The sequence below is a fragment of the Danio rerio genome, chromosome 18 (genome assembly GCF_049306965.1).
Source record: "Danio rerio strain Tuebingen ecotype United States chromosome 18, GRCz12tu, whole genome shotgun sequence".
Classification (NCBI taxonomy): Eukaryota; Metazoa; Chordata; class Actinopteri; order Cypriniformes; family Danionidae; genus Danio; species Danio rerio.
Genome location: NC_133193.1, coordinates 35,663,794 through 35,684,261, shown reverse-complemented (window position 1 = coordinate 35,684,261; position 20,468 = coordinate 35,663,794). Strand labels below are relative to the sequence as shown.

Here is a 20,468-nt window from a genome sequence, read left to right as displayed (position 1 = left end):
CACTGCGATCAAACTATTACCGTCAGGTATGACTTTTCGCCATATTTTCTGACAATATACACACACATTGCAAAATGCGGAATTTTTTTTCTTTCCACTTGGCATGCGTTATTAAATTTCATAACACTCTCACCAGTCCTAACTCCTTATTTGTATCTAGACTCCTGCATGAATTAAATGTTCATGAGTTTAAGTGAAATGGCCAAACTGCAGTTAAAGTCATACATCCTGCTGATTTGATTCAGAAGGGCACTTTTTTGTCAGAGGGCTCACCGGTCAGGTATATATCCGTGCTAAAATATTAAGGTTTAAGTCATCATAGCTTGTGTAGAATAGACCCGGCTCCCAACCCAACTATGAGAAAAGAATAACAGAAATTTTTTTTTTAATTATTGCAGCCCGTTAATGCCAATAACAGTCCACCACTGATATAAATATATATAAATATGATATATGAATATAATATATCCCCATGGTTTTATCTATTGGCAGAAATATATGAATTTTTTCAAAAGAGAGGCAAAAGAAGGAACCAAAACTCCTTAACAGTTGAACAATAGAGGTCAACAGGGGTATTAGACAAGAATGTATAAAAACCGAACATTTGTCATATTCAGGGCCAGAGGGCGCTCTTTCACAGAAACTCCAAATATCTACAGAGACACAGAAAATCCCCATAGAGCACAGGTGTTAAACTCAGTCCCTGGAGGGCTGCAGTTCTGCGCAGTTTGGTTCCAACTCTAATTAAAAACACCTGATCAAACTAGTTAAGTCCTTCAGGCTTTTTTGAAACCAACAGGGTAGTGTGTTGGAGCAGGATTGGAACTAAACTGTGCAGGGCTGTGGCCCTCCAGGAACTGAGTTTGACACCTCTGCCATAGAGGTTGGCTGCTGAATAAACAGAGGATTTAACTCCATTTGTTTATTCGTGGTACTAATTAATGTGGCTCACATATCTCACATAAAAAATTTTTTCAAACACTCATCTAAAGTTACAAAGTGAATCTGGAGTAACACCATGTTATTATACAGATGTTGCATGACTAAGAAAAGAATCACATGCTGCAACTTGCACAAACCATGGTGAAGTTCTCTTGCACATGATGAATATTACCTGAATAGGGCAGTCATGATTCATTCTGTGTGACACCAAACATGTCTGCTGACACCAATGTCCTCTATCATGCACATACATGTTAATCACATTTTAAATAGGTAACATTGCTTATGTAAAACTAAAATATAAATAAAATAACAATGATTGGATTATTATTTTTTTTACATGATTGGGTGTTACGTTATACTAATATTTAGCCTACTTGTTATAAAGTTCACAATTAAGTTTTAGCCTTATTAATTCATTTTCTTTTTGACATAGTCCCTTTATTAATCTGGGGTCACCACAGCGGAATGAACTGCCAACTTATCCAGCATATGTTTTACACAGTGAATGCCTTTCCAGCTGCAACCGATCACTTGCAAACATCCATACACACTCATTCACACACATACTCTACAGACAATACAGCTTACCCAATTCACCTGTACTGCATGTCTTTGCACTTTTGGGGGGAAACTGGAGCACCAGGAGGAAACCCATGCGTGCGCTGGGAGAACATGCAAACTCCACAAAGAAATGCTAACTGACTTAGCCTAAGCTCAAACCAGCGACCTTCTTGCTGTTAGGCGACACCACTACCTACTGCCCCATCGTGTCGACCAATTTTTGCCTTGTGAATACTAAAAAAACATAAAACCAAGTTAAAAAATAATTTCGTATTAAATGATTAGAACATTTCCCATCCCATTTTAACAGCCTTATTGTTATCCATCGTCTAACAAAAATCATAATTCTTTTGCGTTCATCATTGTGTTCAGACATTTTTTTTATCAAATTGTATTTAAATTGTTACAGGAGGAAGGTGAATCAGGATACTGTTCAGTTTCGTATTTTTAAAAGCATATGTACATTCATTTGCCATTTAAAAGGGAAAAAAGAAACTATATAATGAAAATATTTTGTGTAGTCCTATAATGAGGCTATAGGCTATAATGTTCATGGAAACACTGCTGTTTGCTGTTTCAAAACATTCATCAACATGTGTCTGTTAGCTTACAGCTCACAAAGGATCAGTATGCTATCATCTGTGAAAATAAAAACAAAATAAGAAAACATCTCTCTCTCTCCGTGAGTTTTCCTTCTACATACATTACTTCCAATGTGATAGTACTCATCATGATTATTCATAGAGACACCACTATTACAAATGCATTACTTGACACAGATGTCACAGGAACCTTTAAGTTGAAGGAAATATGATGTCTTTTAACTTTGTTTTATGCGTTATTAGTAATAGTTGAATAGTCCTGTTTGATTGAAATATATGAACTTATGTTTGTGTGCTTAACCTCATATAACCTTGCTCCATCACAACTGTGGCTTTCTGTAACTTATAACCTGGGTGCAGTAATAGAAGGGAGAAGTTAAATTTTGAGATTCTTGCTCTAAGCACAATGTAACACTTTCTTTCAGAATGTACTTGGCTACTTTTTTTATCTAGCAGGAATGTAGGAGTAGAAACATTGATGGGAGGGGGTGGAGGTTCACTCTGTTATGCGTATGTGTGATTGTCTGCCTGACAACTGGTGATTGGACTGATCCAGATGGGTGATCTTTCTTACTGAAGCGCCCAGGAGGGCTTGAAGACAAGATGATGACATATACTGGCTGTTGAGATTATAGGGAGCTGTTGCGGACTGCCCGAACACAAGACTCGCCTTGTAGAGGGTTTAGTTGTGCAGCCCAGAGCTCTGTAATGCTTTATCCAATCGGCATTAAATTGGTTGAACTTATTTAAAGCCTCTGATCGATAATTGAACATGGGGGACTAGAGGGAAGTCCAACAATGTCTATAGCAGGGATGCCCAATCCTGTTCCTTGAAAACTACCTTCCTTCCAGCTGGAGTTCAGCTCCAACTCAGATTAAACACAACTAAACTTCGCAGGAAGTTAGATCTCCAGGAACAGGATTGGGCACCGCTGGACTTGAAGCTTTGCTTAGTCGCTTAACTTGCCTCTCATCCCATGTGATTTTCCACTAGTAGTGGAGGCTCTAGATGGATACCCTGTGGGAGAAGACAGGATCCGCTACACCACTACAGGGGTTCGGTTCCAAGTTGGAGCATTATACCAGGGAAAGGTTTTAATCCTGTATTATACTGTCTGCTAATCACCATGTAGTTTTGTGGGTTCCCTGGCTGTCACCGTGACTCTTGCAACTCCTGGTGGAAGAGCCAGATATTATGGTTGAGCAAATCCTGCCACACTCGATCCTTACAACCTCTTTAAAAAATCTGTGTATGCACATTAACCCTTTTACCATTCCCTTTAACTGAATCAAATTCCTCTAGTTTATACTGATCCCAGTGTAGCCTTAAAAAAGGGCCATTCAGTCACCACCACACTATTCAATCAACTGTGCTATTGAATTAGTTCTCAGTGCAACACATAGGGGAGAGCAGGGCACAAAAGTAACACTTTTTGTTTTGGCCAATTATTGAACAAAGTAATAGGGTTAGACAAAATATATTTTTATACAGATAACATAAAAGCCTCTCCTAAAAATTAGCACAATTTGCATGTCTATCGGACTTACTGTTTCTTTATAATATCGCCAAAAGCGTCAGGAGTGAAATGTTACAACTTAACCCGTATGTGGGGTTAGTTGTAACAGACATAGGGTTAGTTGTAACAACTACTGGAAATGTTAGATTTTACACACTTTAGCTACACAAACTTTAAACTTACACATAGCAAATCTACTGATTTTTTATTTATTTTTTTGTAAATGAAGAGTTTAGTTGCAAAATGAGATTTATCCATTTTGAGAAATGTTGGTTATTTGACATTATTATTTAAGACATCAACAGTCAAGTACATTCACAATTTTATACATTAAACTGTTAAGCTCAGTGAATTCCAGGAACACAATATTCTTCAAACCCAGAATATTTTTTATTTAACTTTATGTCTATAAATAGTTTATAAATAAGTCAAAAACATGCCAAAATGCAACATATTATCTTAAAGGGTCACGAAACACCAAAACACATTTTTTGAGCTGTTGACAGTCGTATATGTGTCCCACACTGCTAAAAACACTATTAAGACACCTATATTTCACTAAAAAGAGTAAATTGGTTGTTTTTGCGTTATTTCAAGCAAATTCGTACTTCCTGTTTGAAACGAATTTTTGAAGCTGCGTCACGGTCATGACATAATAGTTTGTTTACCAGCGTGCAGACTGGGCGTCTGTGCCAGAGTGAGTCTTATTACGTCTCAGAGTGTGTTGCATTAATGCATGAGTAAGGCTTGGTTCAAACCAATCAGCGCGCTCTATTGTGCAACTTCATTAATATGCATTACTGTGTTTACACGACATAGACGCCATGTTGTGTTGGCAAAACAAGCATGAAGTGTTGCTTTTATAGTTTGCTGCCGTTAAGTTTCGTTTTCTTTTTCTCTCTGTGAGAGCTCAGAGTCACGTGTGGATTAACAGTGTACGCGACGCTCGACAACAATAACTTACGTGTCTAAGGAGGATTATTGTTTACCTGAGAGCTGTTCTCATCTGCAAACGCTGAGATCGGATTCACTTGTAGTGTTCTCTTCATAAAGATGCGGCTCTAATTGCTGTGGATTGTCCTGTCTCTACAGATTTGGAAAGTGAGTGACTAGTGCTCTTTGTTTATTCAGTTTGTTCGTATCGAACTAAGTTAACTATTGCACCGTAACATGTTAGGACCACAACCAAACTTTAACCTCGTGTAGGGTTTTTAACCGCATTTTGTGACCGGAATAACACACGCGGCTTTCTGACGCTACCTGCTGTGTGCATCTAAGTTTCCGGGAATGCGGAGGTTTTTTTTCCTCTCATTCGCCGTGCGGTATCAAACATTGCATGAAAAATACACGCTTAGAGCAGTTCCTCGAATCAAATATCTTGTTTGTCGCGAGGGGCATGAATGAATTCCCTGAATGAAAGAGCCAAACTGCAGTTAAAGTCCACCATTTAATAATTTGGCAAATAATTCCACATAATTAATTAAACACCATCACTTTCTCCTGTGTGTGAGTATTTTGACTGAAACTCGCGCGTGCCCAAATAGACACTCCCACACCCTCCCACTTTAGTTCCTCCGACACTCCCCCCTAAACAGAGCTGGACACGCCCACTTTTCTGACTTTTTCCAAAGTAGAGGTGTGAAAACACCCTGCTGAAACGAGGGGGTTTCATGGCCCTTTAACATTGTCAAACATCTTAAATTGGTTAAAAAAACAATACATCATAATATATGGAATAGTATATACAAAGTTTGAATTATAATAATACGATTCTGAGTTAGTTTTGGTAATCTCATATTAGAGCAATGTTATTTTAAAGAAAGATAATTAATCCATATTAACAAAAATAACTGATCAAAAGAAAGCAGGTGAAAAACACATCATGTGCGATAATGAAATCAGTCAATGAAACAATGAAAATAGTTGCGCGCATCACAGCAGCTTTTGGTGCAAGTTATCATCCTCTCATTCGGTATTCACAGTAATTATTTAAAGAATAAACTTACAAAGGACACTTAGAAATTTAGCCTTGCAGACAGGTATCTTGTGATGAGGAAAGGCAGTATTTCACTGTAACCCCTGGCCTTCTTCTTGACATCAGCAGAGACTGGCAGATGCATGATTATTTGATCCTAGTCCACTTTTGTAGCGTTTTTATACATTTTTGTGACGTTGAAGGCTACATCTTCATCTAACAGTTTGTCGGCATGACACAGACCAGCATTACTCGCATTACTGACCAAACTCGGAGTACCTCTTGTCTACTTTAGCTCTCTTTGCCACTGGTCCTTTACCTCCGTTGTTTTCACATCTGGATTTACATATGAAGCGCGCTTACTGAGAGGCGGGACCACGCTGCTGTTATGAGGTGATATAGGAGAATCAGTCCTTACCTTTATACGGATTACATAAAAAGAGATCATTTGTTTTCGACTTAAATTGTTTAATGCAAAAGTAGACATATCAAGCTTTATATAGATATCATAAATCATCATCTTGACTATTTGCCGAGTTTCCTTTCATTTTAGTGACGTGTTTTTCTGACCACAGTCTGCTCGCGTCTTCAGACGCTTGTAATAACAATGCCTCATGGGCGTGGTCGCAATAAAAAAGAAACTAGACATAGCGTTGATTTCATACGGATTACTTTATCAAGCAATGTTTGTTTTCAACATGCATAGCTGCGTTTAAAAGTAGACACTTTAAGCTTTCTAGAAATACATGTCTCATCTGTGTGCATTTTGTATTCGCAGAGTTGCAGCGCATTTCACTGTCACGTTTCTAAAAGCAGTTCATGGAAAGAGAAAAGACAGAATGCCTACACTGTTTGTTTTCCTTATTTTGCAAAAGCACACACGTTTGTTGTTGTTGTGAGTGTACACAACAATAAGTAGACACATAACATTCGATTGATGTATTGATCTTATATGTACGATCAAAAATGAAAGTGTAATTTCAGTTCATTTCAGCAGTTTGACGACACAACAGGTCAAAACGCGTATACGCGGTCTTCGACCCCAGAGGGTTAAACATACAGCCGAATCCAAAAGTGTCCTGCACTTTTACTTCTCTGTAAATGGCGTGTACAGAAGTTGATCTGGGATCAGTTTATTGTACAGAGTGCGTCTGTCAGTCAGCGCTTATACATGCATTCACTGCTGGTGGACAGCGGACGAGCCCTGGAGGAGAGCGGATGAGCCCTGGTGGATAGCGGACGAGCCCTGGTGGAGAGCGGACGAGCCCTGGTGGAGAGTGAAGGAGCCCTGGTGGAGAGGGGAGGAGTCCTGGTGGAGATCGAAGGAGCCCTAGTGGACAGCGGAGAAGCCCTGGTTGAAAGGGGAGGAGTCCATGTAAGATCAAAGAAGCCCTTTGGACAGCTGATGAGCCCTGGTGAAGAGCGGATGACCCCTGGTGGATAGCAGATGAGCCCTGATAGAGAGCGAATTAGCCCTGGTGGAGAGCAGACGAGCCCTAGTATCCCGGATGGAGATAGATGGACCCCTGGTGGACAGGGGAGGAGCCCTGGTGGAGATCAAAAAAGCCCTTATGGAGATCAAAAGAGCCCTGGTGGTGATCAAAGGAGCCCTGGTGGACAGCCGAAGAGTCCTGCTGGACAGCGGACGAGTCCTGGTGGATAGCGGATGAGCCTTGATGGAGAGCAGATAAGCCCTGATGGAGAGCGGAGGAGTCCTAGTGGAGATCGAAGGAGCCCTGGTGGACAGGGGAGGAATCCTTGTGAAGATCGAAGAAGCCCTAGTGGAGAGCGGACGAGTCCTGGTGGAGAGCAGACGAGCCCTGGTAGCCCCGATGGAGATTGAAGGACCCCTGGTTGCCAGGGGAGGAGCCCTGGTGGAGATCGAAAAAGCCCTTATGGAGATCAAAGAAGCCCTGGTGGACAGTGGAAGAGCCCTGGTGGACAGCGGACAAACCCTGGAGGAGAGCGCATGACCCCTGGTGTATATCGGATGAGCCCTGATGGAGATCGGATTAGCCCTGGTGGAGAGCGGACGAGCCCAGGTGGAGAGTGGACGAGCCCTGGTGGAGATCGAAGGAGTCCTGGTGGACAGGGGAGGAGTCCTTGAGAAGATCAAAGAAGCCCTGGTGAAGAGATGACGAGCCCTGGTGGAGAGCAGACAAGCCCTGGTAGCCCGGATGGAGATTGAAGGAGCCCTGGTGGACAGCCGAAGAGCCCTGGTGGACAGCAGACGAGCCCTGGTGGACAGCAGAGGAGTCTGCTAAGGAAGTCATCGGCTCTGGTCTGTCAGTTTCATATGATGGCGCATAGTCATTTTCTCTAAATACATCAGGGTTGTCGAGCCAGATGCTAGTACACCTAAACACAGAATTTATTAATCTCAAGATAGTTTATTATTTTTGCCATTTTTTACAATAGATATGTAACTAAAACCTGACACAATGTTTTTAGGTTTTCGGCTATGCTTATGCAATAATTCCAGGGTGATCATAAATTGTTGCATTTTTTCCAGGGTGAGATTTCATCCAGTGGTCAAGGGGTGTGTTGAAAAAAAGAAAAACTGTTCTGTCCAGGGGACAGAGATTGTGGGTACAGTGTGGGAGAAAAGTAAGTATGATGATGCCCTGCTCCCTACAGAAATTTAAGGCTGGGATGGACAAGTGGGAGACGTAATTGTCCAGTAACAAAAGTACTTTTGTCTCCAGGGTTATCTGTGTCTCTCATGACCAGAAAACACACCGCTGTGGGCCATGCCGCTTCTGCCCTGCACCACAGCCTCCTGGCTGTGCTGCACAGGGGGAGTTCTACCCCAGGCTTATGCATAAGCATAGCACGGTGATCGACTATGCTCTCATGACCTTCAAGTCAACCATCCATGCCCTGTGGAGGACGATGGCCACACAGTGGTCCAGAAATGCCACCCTGGCTTACCCTGAATATATGCGCAGCGCTGACAAAATACGCTTTCATAGTGTGCCCATATCTGGCTGGGATGGACAAGTGGGAGACGTGATTGTCCAGTAACAAAAGTACTTTTGTCTCCTGGGTGGGCTTCATGTGCTTTGCTAAGTGGTTAAGGAATTTAATAAATTCCTCTGCCTGCATCCACCCAGATTTGCAGCTCTGGCTGATGCAGGTGGCCCTTCTTGAATAAAGTGTGCATAGAAACGTTTGCGGGGAAAAACAAAGAAAGGAGGTATGGAATTCCCTAGGGCATTAATTGCTACTGCAACAGTCACAAGTGTAGGGGATCAACCTACATTTTAAGATCGATCAGGGATTTATTAGCTCATTTCAATGAATCGGATCCTGGAGATTTGAATCTTTGATTCGACTCAATTGAGTCAGATTGAATCAGATAAAAAGATTCACACTTTATATAACATTTGTTCCGCAAATAGAAGACATTGTATCTTACCAATCTTGTTAAAATTATATACGTGGCCAATGATAATATAACAGTATTGGGTTAACTTTTAGCAAGGTAACAAGATCTACAGCTCCAGGCAATGACTTAGAAGCACATAAACAAGAACACAGTTATTGAGCTACACTAAGATACATAAAACTAACTATGTAATAAGCAAACAACAAACAAACGCACACACACATACACAGATGCAGTTCAGAGGATGCAAAATTAGTTGACAATGTCCCAAATTGATTCTAATACTTCTTGCAAGATTTTAGAATAACACCTGAAAAACCACAAAAGCAGAGATATGGCTTATCTTTAACTGCTAACGATCAATCTGCACCAGATCAGCAAGAGACAACGTTTGATTGTTACTTGCACTTTTGCTGAAGTCGAATCTCCCTCGCCGGCTGGCCTTGGGGACGCACGGTGCTCCTTATTGGGTGGTGACTCGCTTCGATGACGTCTTTGGAATTCACACGCTCGTGAATGGCTGTTGTCCTGGATTACCGAGGTGACGGACTGCTGAGAGTCGGTTTGCGGAAGTTTGTCCAGCTTCGGCCGTCCCGAAACGTAAGAGGTTTGCATGGAAGTTCGTCGTGACCCAATCGCATGGCGGCGTGGTGTGCGGGCTGGCGAAAGGGGGCAGAGAGCAAAAGAATGAGCAAGCCAGCTAATGCAAAAAGCAAAGTTTCTTTGTTGCAGGGTGTTTTTAAGTGACCAGGTTCGGTCCATCCCCTTGGCACTGTCTGCCAATGAGCAGCTGCCATGTAGAGAGGGCCAGGCCCCATACTGACATAGGCAAGGTCAATAATTAACAGACTGCATGTAGATTTCACGTGGCAAAACTCTTGCAAGCTTTGGGTGGTTGTGCGGTTTATCCCCCGAGATGCCTGCACCTCCACTTGATGACACCGGAGATCAAAGGTCCATTGCGACATCGGAGGACAAGCTGTTATGCTCAGATGACAGACCGGGCTCGCTTCTATCCTACAAGGTGCAATGTGCGATTACGGTTCTCATATAAGACATAATGGCTGCACTTCCTCGGCTGTTTCAGCAGTGCGGCTGGAGATGGCTTGTCCCCCAGTCTCACTGCCGGACCAATTAGAGGGTTTGACGTGCGGGCTGATGTACGATGAAGTTCCAGTCCCCGTCCCCTTCTTCCCAGGGGCGCACAGCGAGCACACACTGGCATAGAGGGCATTTTTTCTACGCCCGATCAATGTGTGCTTCTGCCTTCACCTCCCTTAATGGCGAGGCAGCCAGTGGGTACAAAGCTATTTCCTCATGTGGTGGGCACCGCCACCTGGAGGGCTAAGCTGTGACCCACCGTCTTAGGTGGGTGGGTTATCTGTGTCTCTTATGGCCAGAAACCACACCGCTGTGTGCCATGCCGCTTCTGCCCTGCACCACGGCCTCCTGGCTGTGCTGCACAAGGGCGGTTCTACCCCAGGCTTATGCATAAGCATAGCACGGTGATCGACTATGCTCTCATGACCTTCAAGTCAACCATCCATGCCCTGTGGAGGACGATGGCCACACAGTGGTCCGGAAATCCACCCTGGCTTACCCTGAATAAATGCGCAGCACTGACAAATGACGTTTTCATAGTGTGCCCATATCCCAGGCAGGCCTTCTCTGAGACAACATAAGGGGATTTTACCCAGGAGTCTCGGTGGTGAAAGATCAGCCGTGCTCGTTGAAGCAATTCAGCTCTTGGTGAGCTCAGAAAACTGCTCTTCCCATTAGACCCGTCCATGCTGGCTGTTCCTCGTCGAGTGCGCTCCTCCCGCAGCTCCAAAATGCTGCACCTTCACAGTCCATTCCACTGGTTGGTATGTTTTGATCTGTCATCTGTTCAGGATGCTGATCGAGTTGCTCATGCAGAAATGCATTACCCAATGTGTCCGTACTTTAGATTGGTTGCAGCCATAGACCTGAAGGACACTCACTCCATGTCTCGCTCACTCCCTCCTTATACTGGGATTTTTCTGGTGTGTGACGAAGGCCGAGCATAGTAGTAACAGTCACCCATTCGGGCTCTCCCAGTTTCCATGCGTGGATGATTGCCCTGTGCCTCTTTGGTGCATGTGCATCTGCATTTTTGATCATTCATTGACTGTCATTATTTTTTAGTTCTCTGAACTGATCGATTATGCACAGGGACCTGGTGCTCCGGCACCTCGGCCTGTTGGGCTTCACGATCGGGTCCCCAGATGGGCATGGTGCACGGAGACGACCCGGGTGTACAACACCACGCTGTGTTTCCACACCCTCAGCCCCTAGATGGACCCTTAGAACAAGTGTATGCTGTTATTTTGACAGTTGCTTCCAGTATGGGCTGGCAGGCTGTGTGTATTGAGCATGCAGCTGCAGGTTTATAAACCTGACCCTGATTGCATTGGCATTTCAACTGCCTGGAGCTGCTGGCATTGCTTCTCGCTTTCCGCTGGTCCCTACCAAAGCGTAAGGGGGAAATACTTGTTGGTTAGGATGGCCAACACGGCTGCGATAGCATACATCAACCATGGTTAAAAAGCTGTGCGCCATTCATATCCCGTACAAACTCTTCATGCCAACTTACATGCTCTCAGGAGCATTATGTTTCCGGGAGAACAGAAACTCCACCCCGGTACGTTCCAGCTGTCATGGGCATGTTTCAGAGAAGCCCAGGCCAACCTATTGTTTCTCCCGAGCGGCCCATCGCTGGCTGCTTTCCCTGCTCTGCACAAAGGCGCTGGCTCTCAGCTGGCCACAGGTAAGGCAACAAGCGTTTTCTTTTCCCCAGTGAGACTGCTCGCACAGACACTGTGCAAGGTCGGGAAGACGAAGACAGGTCTTACTCGTTGCACCTCTCTGGCCTAAGCGGAACTGAGTTTCCGGACTCACACTCCCCGTAATGGCCCTTCCTTATGAATTCCCCGGAAAAAGCACTTTCTTTTTATGGGACGGGCACCCTTTGGCACCCGTGTAGGGCTGTGGAACCTCCTTGGATGGTTTCTAAACAGAGCGCGGTGGACTTGGGTGACCTATCAGTGCGACGGGTAACACCGTCACTCAGGCTAAAGCACCCTATTAGGCATGCCTATGTTCTATAGTGGAGTCTATTCATTGTGTGGGAATTCTCTGAGAAAACCCCGGGATATGCAAGATTAGTGTTTTGTTTTCTTCCTAACCCCCTCTCTCACCCTCTTGGGATTTTTCTAGCCCCAGCGGTAATGATAGGATCCATTATGCCACTCGATCAGTATCTATATAAGATAAGTTTTCTGTCCTTAAGACAGCTCTGTTGATCGCGCTGGAATCAGGAGGCTTAGGATTCAGGGTTTCACGTGACCTGTAAGCATGATGGCAGCTTAGTTTTCTACCTCCGTCAACCTCACTCGTTTTCATTGAACTTATTTATATATTTACTTTGTTATTAGGCCAAACTTTTTCAAAAAGTGTTTATGAACAATAAGATGTCCTTACGTCATGGAAAATCGGCTGGCAAGCAAGTAAATCGCGAACAATCAACCGAAACTGACAAGATGGAGGAATCCCTCGCGGCCATGATTTCATCAGCCATGGAAAAGCAACAAGTGTTTATTGAATCTCAATTTAAAACTCTGCAAGAAAGGCTTGATGACATTCAGAAAGAACTTTCCAACTGCTCCAGTGGGGTAAGAGAACTGCGAGATAGATGTTCCATTCTGAACAATCACGTCTCTATGATGGAGAAGAACTATGAGAAATGCGTCACAAAAATGGCTTCTCATGAGGAAAAATTGGCCGACTTAGAAGATCAGAGTCGCTGTGTGAATGTTCGTATAACGAACCTACCCGAAAATGCAGAGAATTCGAACCTCACAACCTTTATTGCGGACTCACTTCCAAAATGGTTCCCGTCATTGGCTGATCTAAAACCGGAGATCATGAGAGCTCATCGCATCGGACCCATCAACCCGGGCAGGCCGTGAACGGTCATCATGAAGATGAAGATACACAGACAGGGATCTAATTCTCAAAGTGTCAAGGAGATCACCCGTCAAGATAGAGGAGAGGGAAATCCGTTTTTCCACCGACTACAGCTCGTTCAATATTAATCGCCGCTCGCTTCATGTGCCAGGGCGAGCTGTGTCCCCTGGGAGTAAGAGCACAATTAATAATACTAATAATATATTTGCCTCCTTTTCGGCATGAGTATGCAGCACCTCTTAAATAGATTATGTAGAACTGCAGGCTGGTCGACACCTAACACATTCTCAAGATTATATCCTCGAGTGGAGTTTACCCCCGGTTACTGGTTACCCCGGTTAATTAGGAGGAAATTAAGCTCGGTGACAAAAACGCTTGCTGCGCCAGGCTCCCTAACCCGAAGTGTGCATTTTCTATACTACTACCCCCGTTCTCCAGTTCTCGCGAGATACCCAACCATACCCCCTATGCTATTTAGATCGCGTGCAAAATCGCCCACTTTGAAAATTCTCTTCAATGTAGTTAATACAGACACATTCATTAATTAGTTGCTGCAAAAATGCTGATTGTATCTGCTGTATTGGTGGTAAAAATGACTTACTTAGTTAACGTTAGCGTTCGCTTGTTGCAACGCCAAAGCCGTTTCCCATGCATTGTTTTATTTGTGGCTACTTGCCATAATATTAACCTAACATTAACGACCACAATTAACATATTTTAGCTGTGTGTTTGCTAAATGAGCACTGTGCGACGTCCAGACTAACCCCACTGTATTTTTTGTATGATCAGTTTCTATTCTGTTATTAAGTGACTCAATTAATTTGAAATTAAAGTGTTAACCTTTTTTAATTCTTTTTTTATTGTTGTAGTTATTTTAATGAAAGTTTTGCATTCTTTATGTAAAGCACTTTGAATTACCATTGTATAAAATGTGCTACAGTATAAATAAACTTGCAGTGTCATGCATTAGATAAAATGACAAAGAAAATGGACACAAGATAACTTTTTCAATGCAGCCAAATGCTAAGTACAAAAAGTTTACAATTTGGCTTTCAGAATGATGGCTTATGAAAATACTAATGTCACAATATCAATCACTGGCAAAGGAGAAATAAATGATTGAGGAGCAGGCAGAGCAGGGCTAGTCAGATGTACAGTGTCAGGTAAGGATGTTGTGCTTTCATTGAAGGGACAATGACTATTCTTTTGGGGGTGAACAATTTTTTTTTTTTTTTAATGTTTTTGGAGTTGTAGCTGTTTAGCAGATGAACTTCACAGGCTCACTGATTTACAATATGATCGGTCAAGTTAACAAGTGTAATGTAAACAAGATATTATGAGTATGGAAAATTTCTTTTCCTGCATTTATTCTGCTTCATGAGTCAGTCTGTTGACTGTAAACAACACAACAAACAATGCAATTAATAGTTTTGAAAAAAAATTAGCTTTGTCATTGAAACTGATAAAAACTGAGAAAAATAATCATAATGACGTAGTCCCCATGCTATAATAATAATAATAATAATAATAGTTATAATGATAAAACCATTTTTAACTGCGGGGACATATCTTTATTGTAATATTTGTGTCCCCTTAAAAAAAATGCTAGAAAGAAATTTTACATTTATTGTTTATTTATTGTCTCATTTTTAGTTTTTGCCTATTGTATAATAGGAAAGTACACTGCCTGAATAAAGCCCTCCTGCCTCTCCAATTTTTAGAACAACGAATAATAACTTGACTTCTAGTTGATCATTTGGTATCAGAAGTGGCTTATATTAAAGACTTATTTTGCCAAAATAAAATATGTCATACCTTAATTTTTAATTATTTAATTTGGAGAGTAAGGTCTGACTTTGCTCAGACATAAGTCTTGTCATTTAACATAAATAATTTACAGTATAGAATAAAAAGTTCTGGTGCAGTGGAAAATTAATTAATATTGTGTATGACTCCCGTGAGCTTGGAGGACTGCATCCATACATCTCTGGATTGACTCAAATCACTTATTAATAAAGTCATCTGGAATGGCACAGAAAGCGTTCTTTCAGGACTCCCATAGTTCAACAAGATTTTTTAGACTCACCTCAAATCCTCCATCATCTTAATAATAATGTTAATAATAATGTTTATATCTGATGAAAGGGCTGGCCAATCCTGGTGCACATTGACCTTCTTCACAATCAGGAACTTTGATGTAGAGGCTGAAGTGTAAGAAGGAGTCCTTTCCTGTGGAAGAATTTGCCCTCTCCTGTCGTTTTTAATGTAATGGGCAACACAAATGTCTTGGTACCTCAAGCTGTTTTTGTTGCCATCCACTCTGCAGATCTCTCATACAACCCCATACTTAATTTAACCCCAAACCATGATTTTTCCTTCACCAAACTTGTATGATTTCTGTGAGATTCTTGGCTTCATGCGGGTTCCAATAGGTCTTCTGCACTATTTGTGGTGAATGAGATGCAGTTCAACAGAGGATTTATCAGAAAAAAAACTGTCTTTAGTTACTTTTCTAAAGAACAACTAGAAGTCAAGTTATTATTTGTTGTTCTTACAACTGGGATCAATGACAAGACTTTTGTCAGGCAGGTAATGTAAGTCTATTTAAAAAAGTGCATCATAAAATAAATAAATGTATCTTGTAACTTTTTACTTTGTACATGTATCAGACTCTGATCATCTTATGATACAAAAAGTTCAAGTTAAATTACAACAGGAGCAGCCCTGAAATATTATCAAATTTTATTGTGTGATTTATTTGGTTTCTTTTTTGTAGTACATTTTTTTCTGAATAAGCAACAGCCAGAGTGTCAAATTTTGATAAATGCCAAAAGGTTTCTGTATGTGGTATATATTAGCACTGATGTTAAATTGCATCAATTCAAAGCACATATGCATTTATAACAACTAGATTAAACTAAATTATGTAACTAGGGATACTGAGAAATTATCATCTTTTGATTGTAAGTTTTGATAAACATCTTCAATATGCTGTATTTCCAAACCCTCCTATTCACTCCTAATTAGATTCAGTGCTGTTTAGCTTTAAATACCCCAAAATGTACACTATAAATCGTTGTTTATTTTATCCAAATATTGTATTTTAAGTGTATGATTCATCACATTATGCTTTCTTTTGGAATTAAGCACTAAGATTGAGATTGCTAGTACCATGGTATGCTGTTCAAGTTATAAAAAATCTACACCATATGTTCTCCCTTACTATCTTGACTACAAAAAAAAAAACTTTACTTTCTGGTTATTGAACCTTTAAAGATGTTTTTCCCATGACATGTTGCTTTGTATTTTGTTCAGGCTTACATATGATTATGTAACATTTAGGTGCAAATATGCAGAGAAGTAAGCCAAAACTAGAGGCTAAGATAGCAAATATTTCCACAGCTACTGTGAATTTTCCTGGAGAACTGACATAAGCTGGAATAAATGTGATCCATACAGCACAGAAAATAAGCATACTGAATGTGATGAACTTGGCTTCATTGAAGTTATCTGGTAGTTTGCGAGCCAAAAAAGCCAAAATGAAGCACAAGACAGCTAGCAGGCCAATGTAACCAAGAACAGCCCAGAAACTTATAGTAGAACCAAGACTGCACTCAATAATAATCTTTTCTTTATAATATGTCATATTTTTGTTAGGAAATGGTGGTGATATTGTAAGCCAAAGCACACATATAAGTACCTGTATAAATGTAAAAGCAAGAACACTGAGTCGTTGTTGTGTAGGCCCAAACCATTTCATGACATTACTTCCTGGAAGTGTAGCCTTGAAAACCATTAACACCACTATTGTTTTCCCTAAAACACAGGAGATGCAAAGGACAAAAGTGATCCCAAAGGCAGTATGACGCAACATACAGGACCACTCAGTGGGCCGACCAATAAACGTAAGTGAACATAGGAAACAAAGAGTCAGTGAGAAGAGCAGCAGGAAGCTTAGCTCTGAGTTGTTGGCTTTTACAATGGGAGTGTCCATTTTGCTCCAAAACAGAATGGCCACGACTGCAGTTAATCCTACTCCAAACAGTGAAAAACAGACCAACACAATACCCATAATTTCTGTGAATGACAAAAACTCTATAGCTTTTAACACACATTTATTTTTTTCACCATTAGACCAGTATTCCCTTGGACACTGCTTGCAGTTAACCGAATCTGGAATGAAAGTCATGATCAGAGAGAGAAAGAGAGAGAAAGAAGAAAACAAAATGTACAACTAATCGGTTGATGATATGAGGTGATAATTACCTGTCTCATTACTAATTTCTCCATCTGCACATGGAACACAGTCATAACAGCAGACAGGTCTTCCTTTCTGAGCAGCCTTTCTGGTGCCTGGAGAACAGCTTTCGCTGCACACAGACCTTGGTTTCTTCATGTGTTAAAAATACATGCATTTAAAAACATTGAACCTCATGCATTTCTCATAAATTTATTATTTTTGTATATACTTTAGTACATTGTGAGTACTTTGCACATAAAATATAACTTAAAATTAATAACCCAAAAACTCCCCTGTGAATTCATTAGTATTTTATGAACATTTTTAAAATTTAATTTAGTTAAATGAGTATGTTCATGAATTCCATTGTAAGTAGGGCTTATGTGCAAATTCATTTATAAAGTACTGTTATGTAGATTACATATGCAGAAATTTAGTGGAGTATTCCAGTCCCTGAACAATCTAAAGTTTGTTTATTATATATCTCAAAAATGCAAAAAAGTCCAACAGGCCATATGACTAACAATAGTTTTTCAATTAAAAGGTCCACCAAAGGATTTACGCAGTAGCGTAATCCTCTAATTTATTTTGAATATAAAAATGCAGCTACCCATTTATATAAAAAAATATATTTGAATAGTTTTTAAAGTGTTGTGTTTTTTAATAGGTTTTGCAGCTTTGTGAAAAGTCAACATTCACAACTCTTGACATTTTTTTGACCTGCAACAACAACCCTTGACTGTATAATTTCTGAACAATTATTCAAATAAAAAGTCTGTTCATTTACTGCCTTGTATGCCTGGTGTACTATAGAACATTTTGTGTAAGAGGCTACTTTACCTGCTTGGTGAATATGGTTTCATAAAGAGTTTCTGATTTTGCTGGTTCTGTCAGCTTATAGTCAACAAATCCATGTGTATTTTGCTACTTGTGGGGAATCTTATACAGCCCAGTATTTATAAGGGAGCAGACAATTGCCACTTTTAAACACAGTGTGTTACAAAAAATTTAAATACCTCCAAATTTCCTCCAGGCCAGATGATGCTTTCAATGTTGAGAACAAAGCGCTGGTCAGGAGGCAGTGAGGCATCATAGTATCCTACTTGTTTAAACTGGAATGATCCATCAGTGTCCTGCTGCCAGTTCACAACCTCATAATGGGCTACTGTGGCACCAGTACGGTCAAACCACACACGATCTCCAAACTTTACAGTGAAATTAACTTTTTTTAGAGCCTCAACCACCTATTGGGAAAAGAAAAACACAATTTATCCATACAATATCAAGTATGTGTATATATATATATATATATATATATATATATATATATATATATATATATATATATATATATTATAAAATTAGGTTGTGGTTTATATTTAACCTGCTGTGGTTGTGTTGCGTGGCCTTTCTCACAATCTTCTCCTTCCTTGCATTTGAGCAGACTATGTAGTGAATGAGCTACTGCATAAATTGCTTTATAAACATGGCTTGAATATCTGTGTTCAGGCACATCTTCAGTGTAGTTTTTCAGTGGAAGTAGATCCTTATATTTGCTGCAACCTACAGTAGGCAAAATCCCCTCAGTCTGTGAGCATGGGAATGCTGTGCTCCAAAACGATTTAGTTACATAATCTAAAAACCCTTCCAAATGGATTTTTCTCAATGCCAATCCCAGTGAACCTCCCATTGAATGAAAGCTGTTTGTGGTTATGTAGTTCTTTGAAGTTATCCATCCCTCTACTCCAATTATTTGGAATCCTGTAATATTCTGAATACTTAGCTGTTCAATTAATAAGCCCATCTCAATAAATGAAACAAATGCAACAATCACTTTTGCAGTGCTTTTTTTAATTGTGTCTACCACTCTTTTTAGTTTTTCTGTCTCTGTTCTGTAGAATTTTACAGAATACTCCACGCAAATTCCCTCTTTCTGGGCTGTTTCGAGAAATATGGCCATTCCATAATTTCCATAGTCATTGTCACTGTTCACAGCTCCCACCCAAGACCAGCCTAAGTACTTGACTATGTATGCAAGTGCTCTTCCCTGGTGGTAATCACTAGAAATAGTCCTGAAAAATGATGGGTAATCATTCCTGTTGCTGAGACATTCACATGATGCTGAATGACTTATCTGAAGAAAAGAGCGAAGAAAAAAAAATGAAAATGGTGCAACACTCACCAGTATGGTGATTCTAACAAAGTTATGGTGTTACTACTTCTTACCACTGGAATTTTAAAAGGTCCTGTAGTTCTGGACAGAATCACTGTGGCTGAAGACTCTGTTTCTCCAATGATAGCATGTATGGGAGACTGTCCATTGCATGTCTCCCCTGCTGCAAATTTCAGTTCATTCATTAGTCCCATTGTTGCACTCATAGATGACAGTCTTGAACCACAGGTATCAAATATTCGGTAGCCAATAGAAACATTTGGCAGCAAATTTTCACTTTTGTTAATTTCCTCAATAGCAAAGATCATTATTTGTGCCAGCCGAAAATCTCTTAGATTCACACTGTAAAACATTATTCAAATCGGTGTAGATAATACTTTGCATTTAATTTTAAACATCTGCCTACTTTAAGTATATTATCTGCTTTCCAATGTAACAAACCTTGAGCATAATAGTGGCTGAGGTTTTTGTTGAAACTCAAATGAAGGTAATGTTTCTTTACTGTGGATTGCAAAAATTCCCCCAATAGTTACGTCTCCATCCTTTGAAAGTAGTGGGTATTTAGCCTCTCCTATTATTTGGCAAAATGCGTTTTCTGTCTTTGCTTGAAAGCAGCGTAAAAAAAGAATAGTGTAAAAATAGAGAATCATTCTAAAGGTTAAGCTGACCATGAAAAGTGAATTAGCTGACATAGTTTGTTTAACAAAGATTGAAAATGTAGCAAATTGTTACTTAGGGCTGAACTTAAGTATGTGACAGAGTTGTGTGTTAGATTAGCTAGATTTGAATAAAGCTGCTCTATCTCTTCTCCTTTCTCTGAGAGAGAGAGAGAGAGAGACATTGTGTGTGTGTGTGTGGGGGGGGGGGGGGTGGGGGGTCTAGGAGGAGTCTTTAAAGGAATAGCTAGGGATTATATTTTTCATCTATTTACTCTAATAAATAACAGACTTGGTCATTAGCAATGCAGATTTTTGCATGTGTTGTGCTTTCCATAAATTCCAACAGATGGCACATGGAACAACATACTGTATATACAGCAGAGCATGTGAGGGTAATAGGAACTGTAGCTTATGTAATTTA

General features: G+C 40.6%; 1 protein-coding gene across 1 annotated transcript; it reads right to left on the bottom strand.

The window, feature by feature from the left end:
* Positions 1-15,604: 15,604 nt before the first annotated feature.
* olfcg7 (olfactory receptor C family, g7) lies at positions 15,605-20,160 on the bottom strand. Its single transcript, NM_001366343.1, has 6 exons — positions 19,830-20,160; positions 19,442-19,730; positions 18,600-19,349; positions 18,232-18,459; positions 17,242-17,365; positions 15,605-17,148 (listed from the first exon to the last, which is right to left on the bottom strand). The coding sequence occupies exons 1-6, from the start codon at positions 20,078-20,080 to the stop codon at positions 16,235-16,237; spliced, it is 2,556 nt and encodes an 851-aa protein (NP_001353272.1). The 5' UTR covers positions 20,081-20,160; the 3' UTR covers positions 15,605-16,234.
* Positions 20,161-20,468: the final 308 nt, after the last annotated feature.

Coding starts and splice junctions, on each gene's coding strand:
- olfcg7 (NM_001366343.1), bottom strand. CDS start 20,080: ATGTCAGCTAATTCACTTTTCATGGTCAGCTTAACCTTTAGAATGATT. Junction 19,350..19,441: donor GACCTTTTAAAATTCCAGTG/GTAAGAAGTAGT, acceptor TCTTTTCTTCAG/ATAAGTCATTCAGCATCATG. Junction 18,460..18,599: donor ACGCAACACAACCACAGCAG/GTTAAATATAAA, acceptor TTTTCCCAATAG/GTGGTTGAGGCTCTAAAAAA.